The 19,831-nt window shown below is 40.2% G+C and overlaps 1 protein-coding gene across 1 annotated transcript in view; it reads right to left on the reverse strand.

Moving 5' to 3' along the window:
* coro2a.L (coronin 2A L homeolog) overlaps positions 1 to 10,599 on the reverse strand; it is an 89,914-nt gene extending 79,315 nt beyond the window's left edge. The window contains exon 1 of the mRNA XM_041579524.1: positions 10,181 to 10,599. Coding sequence (XP_041435458.1) covers positions 10,181 to 10,195 — 15 coding nt within the window. The 5' untranslated portion in view covers positions 10,196 to 10,599. The remainder of the gene's footprint in view (positions 1 to 10,180) is intronic.
* Positions 10,600 to 19,831: the final 9,232 nt, after the last annotated feature.

Raw genomic sequence — 19,831 nt, forward strand, 5'->3', positions numbered from 1 at the left:
TGGGAAGGGGAAGCATTCCAACGTGAGGCTCAAATTTATCCATTTCTCTTATGTTTAGTTACCTCGAGCTCCGCAGAGAGTCTCACACCCAGTGGCTTACCTTGGCACCTGCAGGCCAGGATGCAGGAAATGCACCAACCCCCTCTCAAAATGTGTGCATAGGAGAAAAGTCCCCCTGCCGTGTCACCAGCGATAAGATTTATTGCGGGCCCCAAGGGGGTGTGGGCCCGGGTGCGCTTGCACCCCTACACCCCTGGTAGTTACGCCACTGGAAACAAATAAACAACATACTTTTTTTGTCTTTGGCCCCACTTTTGTAAATAATTTATTTAAAAGATAAGTAATTCTGTTCTGCATTCTACAGCACCTCTGTGTATCTTGTGGCTTTCTTTAGAAGTAGCAAGCTCAACAGACTGTGTGGCCGACCGTAAAAACATGTAGCCGACCGTAAATATGCACAAAATGAAGCACTATTGAAAATAATGGAATACACACTATAACAATTCCCACAGGTAGTTTGCGAGTCAACATCTGCCACACAACACCAGTATTTGCAATTTTCATTTTCATTTATGGGATCCGCAGGTTTGAAAATACACCTCGCTGAAAGATGGATTGCGTATATGCTTATTTGTGGCATTGTTTACTAAAAGTTTCCAAGTGAAATTTTGCAGAATGAGAAAAAAACAGAAATGCATTTTGGGAAAAGAAAACTACAGGATGAAAATGCATTTTATCATACGTGCGGTTTCATTGGCATATTTATGATCGCCCACCCGTTTTTAAAAAACCAAAAATTCCATGTGTGACCTCGCCCTATACAAACAGTATGAAAGGAATTTTCTTAGGCTTCAAGTCTGTTAAATGGTAAATAAAATAAAAAAGTGAGATGGTCACTCAAGAATACAATTTCAAAAAGGGGTTGTTCTATTTCAACACAAGGTATCAAGTTATGTAGCAGCTGAGTACAGGTACCTGAGAAAGCCTCTCATTTACACACTAAGTTGATATCAGTATATCTTGTTCTGTCAGAACACTGCCTGTTGTGTAAATCCTTATGTAGACAGCTATGGTTTCATTTTTGACCAGTCAATATACATCTATCAAACTTCAGTGGCACATCTTCTGGGAAATCCCAGGCACCTGTGCTGTAAGTAAAGTACAAATTGCATTAGTTAGTGTAGTGTGCTCCTGAAATATCTATTCTTGTATCTTGCTTCAAAATAAAAGCATTTGATGCAGCATCATTGCACTTGAAAAATACTGTGAGCTACGCCTCTTTCTTTTTTTATTGTTTGTGGTACCCAAGGAAGCAGCAGGCTGGCTTTCGACAGGAGCAGAATATAAGGGAACTGATGAACAATGAGTTATTGTTATGTTTTGTAATGATAACCAATAGCATACATATTTATTAATTTCACTTTCCAGATTTCAGCCCCACTAAAAGTAATAAACTTAAAAAAAGTAATAAATGTTACAAAATGTGAAAAAATAAACCTCATTCTAATGGCTAAACCAGTTGTGCTGCACTGGTAAAATTGGTGTGTTTACTTCAGAAACTCTACTATAGTTTAACAATCTGCTGTGTAGCCATGGGGGCAGTCATTCAAAGCTGAAAAACATAAGCTCTGTAGTATACAATGGGATTCTTCAGAACATATCTGTTATCTACTGTGTAACCTGCAAGTGAATGGCTGCCCGCATTGCTACACAGCAGCTTGTTTTTATAAACTATTGTAGAGTTTTTTAAGTTTTACCAGTGCAGCACAATAGTACATTATATTTTCATTGCTTTTAAACACTTACATTTTTTGCTGTTATTATTATTTTTAATGTGGGCAAGTTGATAGACTAAATCAGACTGGCTCAATGGTTGAGCCCCACACCAATAATCTGAGCATATTAGGAACTCAAGTAGACTCATAGGGGCAAATTCACTAAGCCGCGAAGCGCCGAACGCTAGCGTTAATTCGCTAGCGTTTGGCATTTTCGCTACTGCGCAAATTCACTAACGAACGCTGGCGTAGTTTCGCTAGTGTTACTTTGCAACCTTACGCCAGGCGAAGTTTCGCTAGCGACGAAACTACGCAAATTCACTAACTTGCGCAGTGTACTGAACGCTACCTTTTACGCTAGACTTCCTTCGCCACCTCAGACCTGGCGAAGCGGAATAGAGTAGATAGGGATTGTTTAAAAAAAAGTCAATTTTTTTTCTAAGTCCCAAAAAAAGCTGGAGTGTTTTCTACATGATGGCTGATAGGCTGAAAAAGATCGAAAATTTTTTGGGGCTCCCCTTCCTCCCCCCTACATTTCCTGACTCATGGCAACTTACCTAGACAGTGGGCACATGTGTAGGGCAAAATAAAAATTTTATTTGCTGATTTGAAGGTTTTCTAGGCATTTGTAGTGCAGATACGTGTTCCTCCATTGAAATTTGAATTTCGCGCCTTCGCTAGCGTAACTTCGCTTTATATAGCGAATCAACGCTAGCGCAACTCCGCAACCTTACGCTACCCCTGTGCGCAACTTCGGATTTTAGTGAATTTGCGGAGCCCTGGCGAAACTACGCCTGGCGCAGTGCGGCGAAGTTGCGCCTGGCGCAACTTCGCATCTTACTGAATTTGCCCCATAGGGTAAAGACCACATCCATGGCCTAAATTGTCTTTACTTAACTGGATTTTCCAGCCTTTCAAATCAATATCTGAAAAAAGCCTAGCTGTAATCAGATATTAAACAGAAGGTAATTTTATTATTATTATTTTTCCCTCAAATTGTAACAAATGTATCTAAGTGCACCTGGCATATATTCTGGGCTCACGGCCAAAAGCCAATTAAGTTTTAGAAACTTTGTATCTGGCTGTTCAGTGCAGGAGATCACAGAGAAAGTCAGACATTTTAGTAACAATTTCGGGACTGCAGGCTGAGCTGTCAAAATCAGGACTGTTCCGCACAAACGGTTGGAAGATGTGGGGTGGTAATTATACTTATATAATACACAAAAGCCATGAATATCCTGTAAATTATATCCTTATAAACGGTGAGTAGTGATGTCATCAGTTATAAACGGTGAGTAGTGATGTCATTTCTGTCACATGACTCACTAAAATTTGTGTATTATAATAAATAAAGTACCCCCAGTTGTAAAATATGAGGATATTAGAAGTTACCTCGGAGTTCCATGACCTGTATAAAAACACTCGGCCTTCGGCCTTGTGTTTTTATATGGTCATGAAACTCCTCGGTAACTAATAATATCCTTATATTTTACAAGAGGGGGTACTTTATTCACTATATTATACTTCCTCCTTCATATACTTTTATAGAAGTCGTTACCCAAGAACACCCACTCCAAAAACCAAATCATGCAGTCAGCTTTCAGATCTACTGCTATGCCTACCCAAAGAAACTAACTATGGCTTAAAGATTCCTCCTGCTGCTGGAGACAACTGGTAAACTCATTTTTCATGAACTGAAGTTACTTAGCTTACTTTCAGATAGCTTGATTACTTAATTTTGTGAATGTATGTGTATACACAGTATACATCTGCTTTTAGTGATCTGACTTATGGGCCTATGGGCCAGGTCAATCAGATAAATACGTTTTGACCACCCATTTTTGTGTATCTACACCAGGGATCCCCAACCTTTTGAACCCATGAGCAACATTCAGAAGTAAAAGGAGTTGGGGAGCAACATTAGCATTAAAAATGTTATTGGGGTGCCAAATAAGTGCTGTGATTGGCCATTTTGCAGCCCCTATGTGGATTGTCAACCTACATTGAGGCTCTTTTTGGCATTACACCTGGATTTTATGCAACCAGAACTTGCCTCCAAGTCAGCAATTTAAAAATAAGCACCTGCTCTGAGGCCACCGAGAGCAACATCCAAGGGGGTGGAGAGCAACATGTTGCTCACGAGCTACTGGTTGGGGATCACTGATCTACACTATACTAATATCAAACCAATAGTCAGGCAGATTGTCTGGTCAGATATCAAGAAAACTGGGGCCAGCATAAGTAATTTATTTCAAGGCATTACATTTTCAGACCTGCAATGGTTAAACTGTACAACTATGCATAAAAACAAATGGAATGGCATTAAACAAGTTGAACGCTCAGACCTATCTGATTACAGTGCCGCCTTGCAGCTGTAGTACACCATTTAGGAAAATTAAACAATGGCCTGAGGTTTAACTATCACCTGTCTGGCAAAAAAATGTATCTGTTACACTGAATGGTTCAGGTAATCATGCCAGTGACAGTACATAAAATTTTTATTTTAAAAACAGTCACTGTGTTCACAGGTAGTAAAACCATCAATTTAAAAATAGCTCAATTAGCTGTAGTCAGCTTGTTAATATTAGCCTTGCAATAACAGAGGCTCTATACAAGCCCTGACAGTTGAGCACCATGGATGAAATCAGTCAAACTGCCTGACTAAATCTGGATAAACTTCTTAGTACTGCTGAATATTGAAAATGTTTGTGTTTTCTTCCATATGTGTTTTCCCATCGCTTTCTTTCCACCCTGCTGTACTTCTCAAATGTATGAAGAAGTCCCTGTGTTCATGAACCCTTGTTGTGCAAGGTGCAAAATTGAGTGCATTTTGCCATCCATGATATAGGAATAGCTTTCCATCTGTTGCACCTAATGGATGCATATATCTGACAGAAAATGCATTTTCAGCACTATTGTTAAGTTTTATGTTTGCATGCTGCTTGTATGCTGAAATACCAAACCATTTTAGGCTTAGTCAAACTGCCTGTTAATTTAAGGGTTCCGTTAGCATTTGGCACCATGAAATGGAATTATTTTAGAGAATGTCCACAGAACACCCACTCTGATACCTACTGTATGTATTTTGCACCCAATTTACATTTTATAAACAAACACATTAATGAACATTGTAAGCTGCCCCTGTTTACTCACTTTTTTTATTTTTTTTTTAAAAAAGGGGAGGTGGCTACCTGGTTCCAAAATATATGTCTCATTAATGAACAACCTAGAGGCAAACTGTGATAAATCTGTGATAAAACTTACAACAATTGCCTCTCCCAGCTAATTCTCAGTACCCTTTAGGGTAGGGACACACTGGGCGATTTGGGGAGATTTAGTCGCCTGGCGACTAATCGCCGCGACTTTCCACGACCAATCTTCCCCGAATGCCTCCCCTCGCTCTGCGCCTGGCTTAAATGAATAATCGCCAGCGCTAATCACACGCGGCGATTCGTTTTCCGAAGTCTCCCGAAGTTTCCTCGTGAGGCAACTTCGGGCAATTTCGGAAAACGAATCGCCGCGTGTGATTAGCGCAGGCGATTTTTCATTTTAGCCAGGCGCAGAGCGAGGGGAGGCATTCGGGGAGAAAAGTCGCGGCGATTAGTCGCCAGGCGACTAAATCTCCCCAAATCGCCCAGTGTGTCCCAGCCCTTACAAATGACGACACATGACAGAAGCAGCTCAAACATCTAAAGATCAAAGATGAACCCTGACACGAAGACACCTCATTTTTGGGTATACATTTTTCTTCGGACACATCTATAACTAAATTTAAAAAAAATTAAAAAGAGATATAGTTAGCACATTTTTTAGACTTGACTCTAGTCCCAAAACATTACATTTATCACATTAACAATGTGGAAGGTTCACTTATGACAGTTTTGACACCCAAATATTTCAGATTCCAAGAATATTTTTGTATTTTTGTAAAAGCATCAGTATGCAAGATATTGTATGCAGTGGCGTAACTAGATATTACTGGGCCCCACAGCAAATTATTTTTCAGGCCCCCAAAATGTTTAGAGGTTGACCTGTTTTACCAATATTTTTTGAAATCATATATTAATTAGGGCCTCAAAGGGCCTCTATACCTCCTGGGCCCACTGCAGCCGCAGGGTCTGCTTCCTCTATAGTTACACCCCTGATTGTATGCAACTTTAGTGTGGCTAGGACCCTTGCCGTGTCCATGATAGCAAACAAACACACAGGTGGTATAGTCACGTGCTAAAAAGGAGAGAGAGAGTAAGCACAGCCACTGGCGAATTATTTCAGTTAACTAAAGCAGCAAACATACCGTAAGATAACATTTCATTTCTTTCCAAGGACCTCTTGTAGCCCAAGGAAAGGATAAAAATGTTGATCGTTAACTAGCCTTTTGTGTTTGCTCTAATAAAGCATTTCAAAAGTCCATTTAGGAGGTAATCTTCAGCCTTGCTTTGTATGCACTGGTCACAACAATTGCTGGACAATTTTTCACTTTTATTTAGGGGGTTATTTACTAAACCTCAAATGTATCTGATCAGGGTTTTTGAGGCAAAAACTTGAATTTTTCATGGTAAAAAACATCGATTTATTATACTGCAAAAAGCCGAACCCAAAATCCGCCATCTCAGACCTGCCAAGGTCCTGTATAAGTCAATGGGAGAAGCACCTATCTCAATTTGAAGTTTTCGTGGTCTGTGCTGAGTTTAGCCTAAAATCCAACTTTTTCAGGGTTTTCAGGCAAAAAAAGTGATTCAGGAAAAAAACCCAAAAAATTTGAGCGATTCGGGTTTTTGCTTGATTTTTCAAGAGCCGATTAATTTGGGTTGTTTTATTAATAACTAAGGTCAAATCAAGCATGGGAGTTTGGTTGTTTTTTTTTTAATTAAATATTAAACAAATTCGGATTTTAGTAAATAACACCCTTAGGGCAAGGTCACACCTGGAGATTTGGGGAGATTTAGTCGCCTGGAGAATAATCGCCTCTTCTTTAGGGCGATTAATCTCCCCGAACGGCTTCCCCCTGTCTTCCGGCTGCTACTATGCTACTATGTGAAATCGGCTGCCTCACGATTAAATTTCTCATAGTAGCAGCCAGAAGACAGGGGGAAGCCGTTCAGGGAGATTAGTCACCCCAAAGTAGAGGCGATTAGTCGCCGGGGCGACTAAATCTCCCCGAATCTCCAGGTGTGATCCCACCCTTATTAATGCTTTTATTTGTTAAATCTGTGCTATAAATTACTTTTTATTTGGGCCTAATCTATGAGTTAGGCATGGCTTTACAAATATGGCCATTCATCAGTATAATTTGATAGGGTTAATAGAAAATGAGGGACACACAATGCTAATGCCTTTGAAAGATGTTAGAGTGTAAGTCCAGAGGATCATATGTCATTTTAAACTGCACTGACAAGACTTGCAGGAGAAAGGGAAAGTGGGGCAGGAGCATTCCTATGTCATTCTACCAAGCTCTGCTGAGCCATGTGCAACGTTTAGTTGACAAAAAGTCTTATGTTGAACTAAAGGGTATAATGTACCATAATAGAAAACATATCCTATTTTAACTGTGGTTTGCTTTCACTTTACTTTTCTCTCTATCCAATGAAAAAACATGGGCATAAGAAAACCAAATATAGCTGCAAATTTGTGATTATTAATATAAGTGGGTGCTGACACACTACTTGATCAGAGAAAATGAACTACAGGTATAGGACCTGTTATCCAGAATGCCCAGGACCTGGGGTTTTCTGGACAATAGATCTTTCCGTAATTTGGATCTTCATATTCTGTCTACTAGAAAATCCTGTAAACATTAAATAAAGCCAATAGGATGGTTTTGCTTCCATAATGATTAATTATATCTTAGTTTGGATCAAGTACAAGGTCTTGTCTTATTATGATGGAGAAAATTGTAATCTTTTTTAAAGATTTGGATTATTTGGATAAAATGGAGTCTATGGGCCTTTCTGAGCTTTCTAGATAGTGGGTTTCCGCATAATGGATCCCATACCTGAACAAACTTCACTTGAAATGAATGAGATGATGTCCACAAGGGGCCAATGTGTGATGTAGGCACCAATATTCTAAGCCAACCTACAAATAGGAAATCATTTTTACTTTTGTTTTATTTCTAAGCTTTTTAATTTGCTTTTTTTTGTTCTGAATCTCTTGAATTTTGGACTGCTATCTGCAGGGCCGGATTTACACAGAGGGCACCCCTAGGCCCGCTGTTGTTCGTTGCCCCCATTCCCTCCCATTTATTCGCTCATATTTTCATCTGGACTAGAGCAATGGAGATTGGCACATGGGAAATTTAAAAAACTATTGTAACTCCTGCACATCCCCAGTGTTTCTGAAACAATGTGGGTGTGGTTGGGCAACATGCTGCCTCCTAAAATCCTGTTGCCCTAGGCCCGGGCCTTGGTGGCCTCTCCACAAATCCAGCCTGGCTATCTGGTTGCTAAAGGCCTGCAATAAGCAATACAAATGTATGACTAACAATAATCTCATGGGCAATGTATTTTTGGTTGCTGGGATCAGTATTTTCAGCAGCAAGATTGAAAGAATCTGAACAGAAATGCTCAGCATACAAATTTAAATGTAATGTATCCAAGCACCTCTTTCTAGGCTTGTCACCTTTTCTGTGGGGAAAAAATACCTTCCCTGTTAATAACATTGACATCAAGTGCCATTTTTCTGTGGCGGACTAGGAAAATACAAACCAAGAGGCCACCCTACCTGTGCCTGTGCCACATGAATGTGAAATGAATCCATATCCTGACAGGACAGGTAATGCTTGCTAGTGCTAAATTCTTCTATTAGGCAGGTGCAAGCCACCAAGTGAGATGTCTTTTAGTTACAAATTCAGATGATCCAACATAAATAGTGCACTGCCCTCAGTAAAAGTGTCACTGCTTGAAAAAAGTCATTTTTGAAAATCTCCATATGCCGCGTATATAATAAACGGTAATAAACTGTTTGCTATGTTCAAGCCAAAGTGGATGGTGCAGTGCTCAATTATCTGTTTTCTTTGGGCCAACTAAGATCATTTGCCGCTTGTCTTTGTCGGGACAAAGTTCCACCGGAATTAGCTAAATGGCAGATATCCTAATATAAATGTTGTACAGTACAAAATTAATAAACAGTAATAAAAGTCTTATATTTGCTGCCTTCAGACAGGTACAGGAACAAATATCACCAGAAAATCGACGTCTCTATATAAGGTTACATTAAAAACAAACGAACACTGGTATACAGCATTTATTAACAGGTCATGGAACTCTGAGGTAAAGTCTAATATCCTCATATTTTCCAACAAGGGGTACTTTATTATAATACATGTGTTTCAGTGAGTCACGTGACAGAAATTACATCACTAAGCTCTTGTTTATAACTGATAACATCACTAAGAGCTGTTTATAAGGATATAATACACAAAAGCCATGAATATCTTGTAAATTATATCCTTATAAACGGTGAGTAGTGATGTCATCAGTTATAAACGGTGAGTAGTGATGTAATTTCTGTCACATGACTCACTAAAATTTGTGTATTATAATAAATAAAGTACCCCCAGTTGTAAAATATGAGGATATTATAAGTTACCTCGGAGTTCCATGACCTGTATAAAAACACTCGGCCTTCGGCCTCGTGTTTTTATAGGGTCATGAAACTCCTCGGTAACTTATAATATCCTTATATTTTACAAGAGGGGGTACTTTATTCACTATATAATACACAAAAGCCATGAATATCTTGTAAATTATATCCTTATAAACAGTGAGTTCTGATGTCATCAGTTATATGAGGCCAAACTCCTCGGTAACTTATAATATCCTTACTATTTACAAGAGGGGGTACTTTATTCACTATATATATGAACTTCATGCTACACTTGCAGGAGCAGTTCAATTTGGAGATTTGGAAATGACCGTATTGTTATATAATGCAGTCGAGAGCAGAGCTGCTGTAAACAAGACTTATTCCCTAGAACTTGTGCCACAGCATTTTGGGAGTGGTGATAGGGATTAGGAGGAGAAAAAAAAGGAGCTTCTGAAATATGTCAGGCGTACAGTACTCACAACTGTTATCTCTCATTTAATGCCGGAAACAACCTTCTTAAAGAGCATGCGATGCCCTTGTTATTATGCCGCAAAGAAATACAGGGTAAGGTGTCAGCTGTGCCCTGCTGCACGCTAGTTCCAAGCAACCTGTCATGTAGAGATTGGTCGCGCCCGAATATGGAACCCCTCTTTCTCAGTGTTCCATGGACACGCCTGGGATAATAAAGCTGAGCACCTGAATGCAGCTGCCATAGAAGTAAGAATAAGCCGCGCTGGAAAGAAAGCGCACAACCCATGTAGAGACACAGGGGAGCTCGACACCCCCATATGACTTATAAGATCGCCTCATATGCGTCCTACCTTTGCTATAGTCATGCAGAATCAAAAGAGGTGCTCGGTCCGTCCCAGTTGTACTGTCCAGCTCGTCGCAGCAATGCTCTGTCCCCAGCAGCACCGAGGCAAGGCCAGCCCCTCTCTCCCTGCGCTTCCACTGCACTGCTCTGGGTTACACACACTCAAACTGTATATAGCTGGATCCTCTTGCAGCTCTAGCACAATTAGCCAGTCACGTTCATTCATAAATCATGACAAGTGTGTGGCTTTCCTTTTTTTTGATGATGAGGAAATAGGGTATATAGACAGCAGCCAGGAGGCTGTACAAACGCCGGCAGTGTGAGGTTACAGGATGCACAGGGGTTGGCTGGGCACTAGGGATAATGTGAATAAAGGAAGAGAGAGAGGGCTCTAATCCCTTCCTTTGTGTGCTCAGGGAAGCGTGCAGCCAGTCACTGGAGCTTCCCCAGGGCAAGAAATTCATATTTATTAGGAGGGTGTGGTTAGGGAGTGAATAGGACAACAGGTTGCCACTCTGGGGAAGCTTTTTTAGCTCACAGAGGCTAAAGGAAGATTTCTCTGAAAAGGAGGGAATTCCTCTTTGTGTTAAACGGGTTCTTCACCTTTCAATTAAGTTTTAGTTTTTAGCTAAATCTAAGCAACTTTTCAATTGGCCTCCATTTTTTTTCTTGTCACACTGACCCCATCTGCAAACCTCCATCACACATGGAGAGTTCTGTAATACAAATCCACTTTTAGGTCTCTGTTAGTTGTAGTTAAACAGCAGAACACTGTCCCATTATATACAGGGAGTCCTCGAGTTACATACATACAACTAACACTTACAGACGGGGGCTGTTACAGTAACCAGAGGCGACCTGGGCAGCCGCAGCGCCGGGTGAGCGCTAGGGTTGCCACCCGGACGGTATTTTACCGGCCTAGCCGGTAAAACACCTGCCAAGGCCAGGACTGGTATTACAAATTTACCGGCAATGTAGCTGCCGGTAAATTTGTAATACCCTTAAAAAGACCCCTCGGCCTGCTCCCAATCCCCTGTAAACTTACCTTGTCCTTCAATTTTTGTCCTGGCTGCGCCGTGGCCCGCCCCTTTATGGCACAGCCACGCCCCTTTGACGTCACACCCCGCCCCTTTTTGTACCCACCCCCCGCCAGCCGGAATTTTTTTTTGCAAAAGGTGCCAACCCTAGTGAGCGCGCACATGCTCAAGTTGATGATGTCGGCGCGCATGTACGTGTCAACCCTGGCGCGCATGTGCAGAAGCGCCGATCGGCGTGCGCACATGCGCAGAAGCGCCAATCATCATATGGGGAGTGAATGGACCAGACATGGGGTAGGCTTCGTGCCTGGCGCCCCCACAGCTTTGCACCCTAGGCACGTGACTACTCTGCCTACCCCTAGTTCCGGCCCAGTAACATTCTATGGTTTGCTTGACTTTTATTAGCATTTAGCTTTAATAAACCACCTGCCCCAATCCCCTCTGCTGTATGTTGTCTACTGCAGAGCACAGAAAGGTAAAAATAAATATGTACAGAAAGGTAAAAATAAATACTATGGTAAACAAGACTTAGACATCTGTCTAAGTTACATTTAATAAGTAAATGTACAGTATATCTTTCAACTTACAGTATATACAAATTCAACTTAAGAATATACCTACAGACCCTATCTCGTATGCAACCTGGGGACTGTCTGTAGTCACAAATATTTCTTAGTACCCCAGAACTGGCCTTATTGAGTATAATGTCCTTCATATGGGAGTGCTGGGATACAGTTCCCATTCCTTGCTCCTGCACTCTTCAGATGAGGGAATATGTATTGGATGGACAGTTATTACTATTGCCTATTCCATCATGATAGCACCTGGTGGAGGGTAAATATAAAGTTAATCAATTCCTACCAAAGATGCCCATTTTATTGGGGTATATACTCCATATGCCCTGCTTCCTATGATAAGTGGGAGATTGTACAAACATATATGGCTATATATACACCCCCCCAAGGGAAACCATGTCCTTTGGACAGAGGGAGTTTTGAAGTGGGATCTTGGAGAAAAATAGTAACTAGCAAATAATTTGGGTGTCATTTACATAGCAGTACTCCACACCAAACCTTCAAAACAAATCAAACCTTTAAAACCTTTAAAACATATTAATGTTAAATTGAGCCAGATGCTCTTCTATGTAATTTGTATTCATTTGTTTAAGATTCAAATGTTCAGACAAATATGAACTGCTAATATAATGAATGTTGTACCAGCAGTGCCACCTGCTGGCCAGTTTTCAAACTGTGATGCCCAGGAATAAATGTGTCAGAAGAAAGTCTTCTGATGTTGCTTTTTTTCATAAGAAAAAAGTTATCTGAGTTTCTAAAGGGGTGGTTCATCTTTGAATTCATTTTAGTATGTTATAGAATGGCTAATTCTAAGAACTTTTTAAATTGGTCTTCATTATTTATTCTTTATAGTTTTTTTAATTATTTGCCTTCTTCTTCTGATTTTTGCCAGTTTTCAAATGGGGACTACTGATCCCATCTAAAAACAAATGGTCTGTCTACAAATGTATTACAATTGCTAAATTGTATTACTTAACTTTCTATTGAGGCCCTCTCGTATTCATATTCAGTGGCGGAACTACCGGGGGAGCAAGGGGGGCGAGCGACCCTCAGGGCCCCCCCGGCAGCCCGTGAGCCACAGAAAATGCGGCCGTACGGAGGGGGACGGGGCCGGCTGCGCGTCACACACCAGGGCCAGCCCCCTCTAGTTACGCTACTGTTCATATTCCTGTCTTCTATTCAAATCAATACATGGTTGCTAGGATAATTTGCCCCCTAGCAACCAGTTTGCTGAAATTGCAATCTGGAAGCTGCTGAACAAAAAGCCAAATAACTCAAAAACAACAACTAACAGAAAAGGAAAACCAACTGCAAATTGTATCAAAATATCTCTCTCTACATCATTCTAAAAGTTAACTTAAAGGTGAACAACCCCTTTAAGTGTTTCCTAAAGAGAACAGAACAGTCCTCTTTCTTCTGACAAACTCCCTTGATGGAATCAAAGTCAGAAAACTGGTCAGCAGGTGGCACTGCTGGTACAAAATTCATTATATTATCAGTAGATGTTTTAATAAATATGTTAAATAAATAAAGTAAATTTCAAATTTGCTTATAATAGTACTCTTGTCAATTTTATATTGGTTTGTTTTAAAGGTTTATATTTTCTGTCATGATATCTATGATTTACTTTTTATTTCTAATTTACACTGTTTACATTGCAAATAAGTCACTCTACTATTTAAAATTTTATTTGTGAACCATAAATGTATTGAGCTGTAATATTGGTGTGGAGGCAGCCATCTCAGTACTTTGTGCCTGATTCTGAGCCAGAACTTCAGGATGGAACTGCTTTGAGACAGCTGTTGTTTCTCCCCTTCCCATTGTATTATACCACGACCCTAGGTCATGTTTCCCCCACCTAGTGGTGGACATGAGAATAGCACCAAGAAGGGGAAAAAAACAGGGATTTTACTGCTTTTGTGCTATTCTCATGTCTACCACTAGGTGGGGCTAGGCTTTTAGCAATGCAAACAAATCCTTCAGCAGCGTGTCCTGTTAGCTGCCCACTGTAAAGCTGGCCATAGACGCAAAGATACGATCGTACAAATCCTCAATTTGTACGATTTTTGGACCGTGTGTGGAGAGTCCCGACATTTTTCGTCCCACGGAGATCGGTCGCTTGGTGGATCGCCCAGAATCCTTGTACGATCGGACTTCCCCATCTCCCGACCTGCCACTAATCTTTGCATCTATGGCCAGCTTTATGTTGATAGGCTGCAGATGGGCTGCTGGCGAGGGAAGGGTGGTGGGTTATATCACTCAAACTTGCATTGTAGCAGTAAAGAGTGACTGAAGTTTCTCAGAGCATATTACATGACCTGAGGGCTCTTGGGAAACACGGAGAAATGTCTAGACCAGGAGAGCTCATACTTTACCAATGCAAGGTCTACTTTTAATGATATTTAACAAACAACTATTTCTTATATAACCTTAACATGATAAATATCTGAATGAAAAGCATGAAATGGGAAAGTGAGTTAGACAAGAAGTGTCTTGAGATCTACTGATCACCAGCTAAATGTCTACTGGTAGATTCCGATCTACTTTTTGGGCACCCCTGATCTAGCCCCATGCTAAATTTCAAAATTAAAAAAAAATCTGTATGCTTTTTTAAAAACGGATTCCAGTGCAAAATGTTTCTCGAGTAGCATTATTAACTGGTGCATTTTGAAAACACATGTTTTCCCGCAACAGTATCCCTTTAAAGCTGACCAACTTCAAAGATAGGTACCAGTATTATTGTTGACAGATATCAGTTCTCAGCACCTGTTTTTATAGGATAATCTATATTAATGCAATACAAAGGGGCATTTTAACACAGTTCTGACCTTGTGCAAAGACCCATCAACAAAGTGGATGATGTGCAATATTTAATGCAGAGGTGCACAGCCACAGGTCTCCTCTGTAACTGTTTTCTTGCCTTTTTGCATAGAATGTACAATGACACTGCAGGCCCACTTTACATTATACCAGTCAGAGGAGATTGTGCAGATTTAGAGGACACTACATAGACCTACAGGCTTGAGTCCTGTGTGGGTCCAAATTTTCAATCCCAGACCTGCAGCCTCAATTTTACCCATTTGGACCTGCTACCCAACCCACAACTGCCTTATCAGCAAACCAATATGCAACCTGATGACAACCAGTAAACAGGAAGTGCTGTTGCTGAAACTGGAAGTGACATCATCACAGATTTTTTTTAAAAAAATGTGTAAAGGAGTAAAGCTTTCTATAGATAAGACCTGCAACCTGACCCACACATCTGCCAACCTGTATCTATACCCACATCCAAAAGTCCTACCTGCAAACTGCAGGTTACACGCTTATTTTTGGGTAGCCCACAGGTAGGGTTGCCACCTGGCCGGTATTTAACCACAGGTACCAGACTTGTTGTAGGATTCTACCATAGGCCAATGCTCTCATGCAGGGGCAATCCTGGCCCCTCTGCCTTCTGAGGCAGCTTGTTGGGATGGGTCTATGATGTCTGCAGGGGGGTCCAGGACACTAGCTCAGAAAGCGCAAATGCAGCTCTTAAAGTTACAAGAAGTGGCATTTTTGCCACCGCTGGTAACTAGTGGGGTGCTTCCGCCTTGGATGAGTTTCTGAACCAGCCTGATTAGCACAGCACTCCTGCTCACATACTGGGCTTTTCCAGAGTAGGTGCTGAACAGGTACAGATGGTTTTCATTCACAGTGGATCTCATCTCTAAGGTATGGGATCAGGTAGCAGATTCGCACAGCAGTAAGAAGAAGTAGTGGTTTAATTACATTTATGGCATATGGCTGCTGTGCTTCTCCTGACTAGAAGCCATATGTCACATTATCTAGAGCTCCATCCCAAGTAGCCCCCATCTATTCTTCTGATGCAGTCCTCTTCTACAGAAAGAACTTAGTGCATGTGCAAATGTACAGTGGAACTGTGCAATCTGCAGCAGTGCTTAGCAGTGCTTAGCAGTTAGCACTGATTATACTCATTGGAAAACTGAAGTTAGCTGCACTAGAGGGCTTAAGCAAGCTGATCAGTGGGCTCTATTAAGTAGTAAGTAAGCTATTTAATTGTAGTGTTTAAGCAGCATCTGAACACAGCAAAATGTTGTATGATAGTCTTTTATGAATCAGTTTAGCAAAGTAATCTGCAAATGCAGTGCAAGTCTATGCTAGCCTCAGTAGAGCACCACAAGCTGCTGGAGATAACACAGAGCAATGTGAGTCCTCAGTCATATGTGAATGTTGGTTTTACCAAAGAGTATATTGACAAGGTGGATAATATGAGTTTGTAATGGTCAATACATACAGGGAAGGTAGGAAATGTAGGGTTTATTGAACTATAACTATACCATTCTGACACTTTCACATATCTGTGAGTTTTAGCCAATGCCTTACTGAAGTTTAATGGAACCATTGTGATTGGAAGGGTTTAAATGCTGGGGAATTACTTACCACTCAGTTGAACTGAAGAAGCCACTCGGATGAATGGTGAAACGTTTTCAAGAAAAACTCTAAATGTCCAGTTCCTTTGACTTAATTCTACTAGATACTGTATATCATGATCTGGATAAATGAGAATCTTTATAGACATATAATAGGGATACATAACAAACATTAGCTAGATATATTTGAACAATAGTTCAAATAGTAAATAATGAAACCAGATACATTTATTACATCTCTTTATATTCCCAGTCTAGGCCTAAGTCAGCGTAAGATAATTTAATAGGTCTCCAGATCCTTTTCCATTCATTATCACTGTACTGATGTAGAAAAACTGGTACTGTTCAATTACACAATCAATAGGTGTCAGTTTCACTTCAACCTTCAGCATATACGTAAGTAGTCCAACAGTTCTCCCTTGTGAAGAAAAAAAGAAAAAAAAATATATATATATATTAGTTGTTTTTTGATCCAAATAAACACCTTTTTTGATTGTGATAAGTCCTGTGAGTGCGAGCTTTTCCTTACTCTATATTATATATATATATATATATATATATATATATATATATATATATATATATATATATATAATACGTTAAGGAAAGTTAACAACTCACTTATTATTATACTGTACATAAACTGGTCCACCTGGACAGCTGTAAGGAATTCCTGGGAAAAACAGTAAAAAATAGTGGCTTTGCACTCAGGGAGAAATTATCAAAGTCCATTGTGATTTTACACATAAGAAGTGCTATTCTGCGGTCAAATGTAAGCAATTTTAAGTTAGCACCCCTGGTGAATTTAACTTTCACTGTCCTTTACAATCGTGAATACTTACATAGGGACACCAGAATGATTACCAATTCTGAGTAGTATAAATTGTCATCAAAGTGAAATATGTTTAAATCAGAAAGGGTAAGGGTAATCACAATGTCAAGGGGAAATTTGCCCTTAAATATGTTTTGGATATACCTATTTTAAGCAATTTTTCTATTGATCCTCATTTTGTGTGTTTGTGTGGTTTTAAAATGATAATTTATTATTGAAAAATTATAAATGTATGATATTTATGGTTCTCCCCAGCCTGCAGATGAAAATGATATCTAGTTGTGGGATCAGTGACCCAGGCACCCAGAAAAACAGAATATAATGTTAAAATTCTATGGTGGTATATTTCATTTTCTGTTCAGGCCATCTACGGTACTTTTTCCATTCTCACCTGCTGTTTCTTTGCTAAAATGTCAAACCGGACAGGTTCACACTAAAATAAAAAGACCAATTGGAACTTATTTTTAAGGTGACTTCCCCTCATAAACATGGTAAGCTGAGTAGGAGCATTTAGAAAATAAATTCCAAAAAAGCTATATTGTCACTTGTGGTGCTAATGTGCGGTTGCACTCAAAGCTTTGCCCACTTAATTCATTTTTGACACCCTTTAAAGGAGAAAGAAAGGTTATGCTTTATCAAAAAAATCTATATAAATACACCAGTAAACCCTCAAAAGTAATGCTGCTCTGAGTCCTCTGTCAAAAGAAACACAGCATTTCTTTCCTTCTATTATATATACATGGGCTTCTGTATCAGACTTCCTGTTTTCTGTCATGAACTAACCATACCATTTTTCTCACGGATATATAACATTAATAAGTACAATAAAATCTATACCGAAGTGCACAAAATTTGTGTTATAAACACACTTTCTTATCACTCATTTCTAACAGCTCTCCAGATCAAACATTTTCAGAATCTGAAAGTAGGAGTGTCCATTCAGTTAAGCAACATTCACGTAGGCCCGCCCATATCTCCCCTCCCTCATCCTCTAGTAATAGTTACATAGGGTTGCCACCTTTTCTGGAAAAAAAAACCCAGCTTTCCTATATGTTTATTTTTTTTCCCTATTAATAACATTGGGATCAGCCATCATTTTCACCGGCCAAGCCTTAGAAATACTGGCCAGGTGGCAACCCTATAGTTACATTATATCTGTCTGCAACACTTCTCTGTTTGCAGAAAAGCAAACATTATTGAAGAGCTGCATTTGTGCCTCTGGTTTGGTTGGCACAGAAAATAACTTTTTAAACTGATTGTAGAGGATCATTTCAGCAGTGCTGCTCCTTGTCAGAGGGGGTGGGGTACCATCTATTGTTCACACCTATAATCTCCCCAAGTATTGTTCATGTCTATAATCTCCCCGCTGTATTGTTCATGCCTGTAAAACCCTGTACTTTCACATCTCAGACCCAGACTGCATTGTTCACCTAATCAATCCTCAGACAATTGCTGGAGTATGTATGAATAATACATAATTTATATATACACACATATATATAACAGTTATGTACATAACATACTATGTTCACTGTGTGTTTACCATACTCTGCCTGTCCTACACTGCCTGTGTGCCATACTTTATGCTGTATGGCTGAGATTCTAGACATGTTTATAACACAACATTATTTCACATTGGTTCAGCTCCTCTCTGATACCCATTAAAAGAAGCATCCCTGCCTTGCTTTAGGGTAAGGGCACGTCTGGCAATTTTCAGGGTGATATAGTCGCCTGGCGACTAATCGCCTCTTCTTTGGGGCAACTGATCTCCCCGAAGGCCTTCCTTCTGTCTTGCGCTGGCTATAATGAAAAGTTGCCTGCGGCATGGCACACGCTCTTCATATTCTGAAGGCACCCAAAGTTTCCTCTTGAGGCAATTTCGGGTGACTTCGGAATACGAAGCGCCGTGTGTGCCATGCCGCAGGCGACTTTTCATTATAGCCGGTGCAAGACAGAGTGAAGGCGTTCAGAGAGATTAGTCACCAGGCAACTAAATCTCCACGAATCGCCAGGTGTGCCCTTACCCTTAAGGCTGAGATTATAGCTATATTTATAGCATTCTTTCACATTGGCATATTTCCTCTCTGACCCCCATTATAAGCAACTGTGGAGGGGGAGGGTTAAACATACTAATGGAATGAATGTCACATTTAAACTACAATTCCCATATTTCATTGCAAATGGCAGGCTTCTGATAGAGGGCATGTCTTTATGACATCAACTTTGGTGGTGGGGGATCAGCATGATTGGCTTCTCCAGGGGGATGCAGATCTGAAGTCATGCCAAGGGGCGGACTTTGTCAGGAAGGAGGGAACATACTGGGAGCTGATTATGATGACACCTTGTCGCAGACTATGCTGCTTTTGAGTTTGGCTGCATGGGATTAGCAAAAGCTTGGTTGAGGATGCAGAGGTGAAATAAGGCTATTGTTTCATTATGTTATAGATTTAAGTCTGAAAAAAACACTATTCTTTTTTATTGTTAACTTTACTGTGTAATACTTAAAAGATAGAGAACATTATATTTCATGACAGTTCTCCTTTAAACCTCCAGGGCTAGGGCTTGAGCATGCTCAGTTTGCTCCTCCCCCTCACTCCTCCCCTCCATGCAGTAGTCTGAGCTCAGAGCTATGATCGAGCAGGGAGATACTCATGCAGGAATGATGTCACAGCAAGCTAAAATGGCAGCTGCAACAGTGTATAGAGCTGTTTACTCAGGTATGGAAAAACATTTTAAAGAATAAAAATGGTGTTCTAGCTTGCACTGTTGTGGCTAATCTATTGG

The sequence above is a fragment of the Xenopus laevis genome, chromosome 1L (assembly GCF_017654675.1).
Source record: "Xenopus laevis strain J_2021 chromosome 1L, Xenopus_laevis_v10.1, whole genome shotgun sequence".
Taxonomy (NCBI): domain Eukaryota; kingdom Metazoa; phylum Chordata; class Amphibia; order Anura; family Pipidae; genus Xenopus; species Xenopus laevis.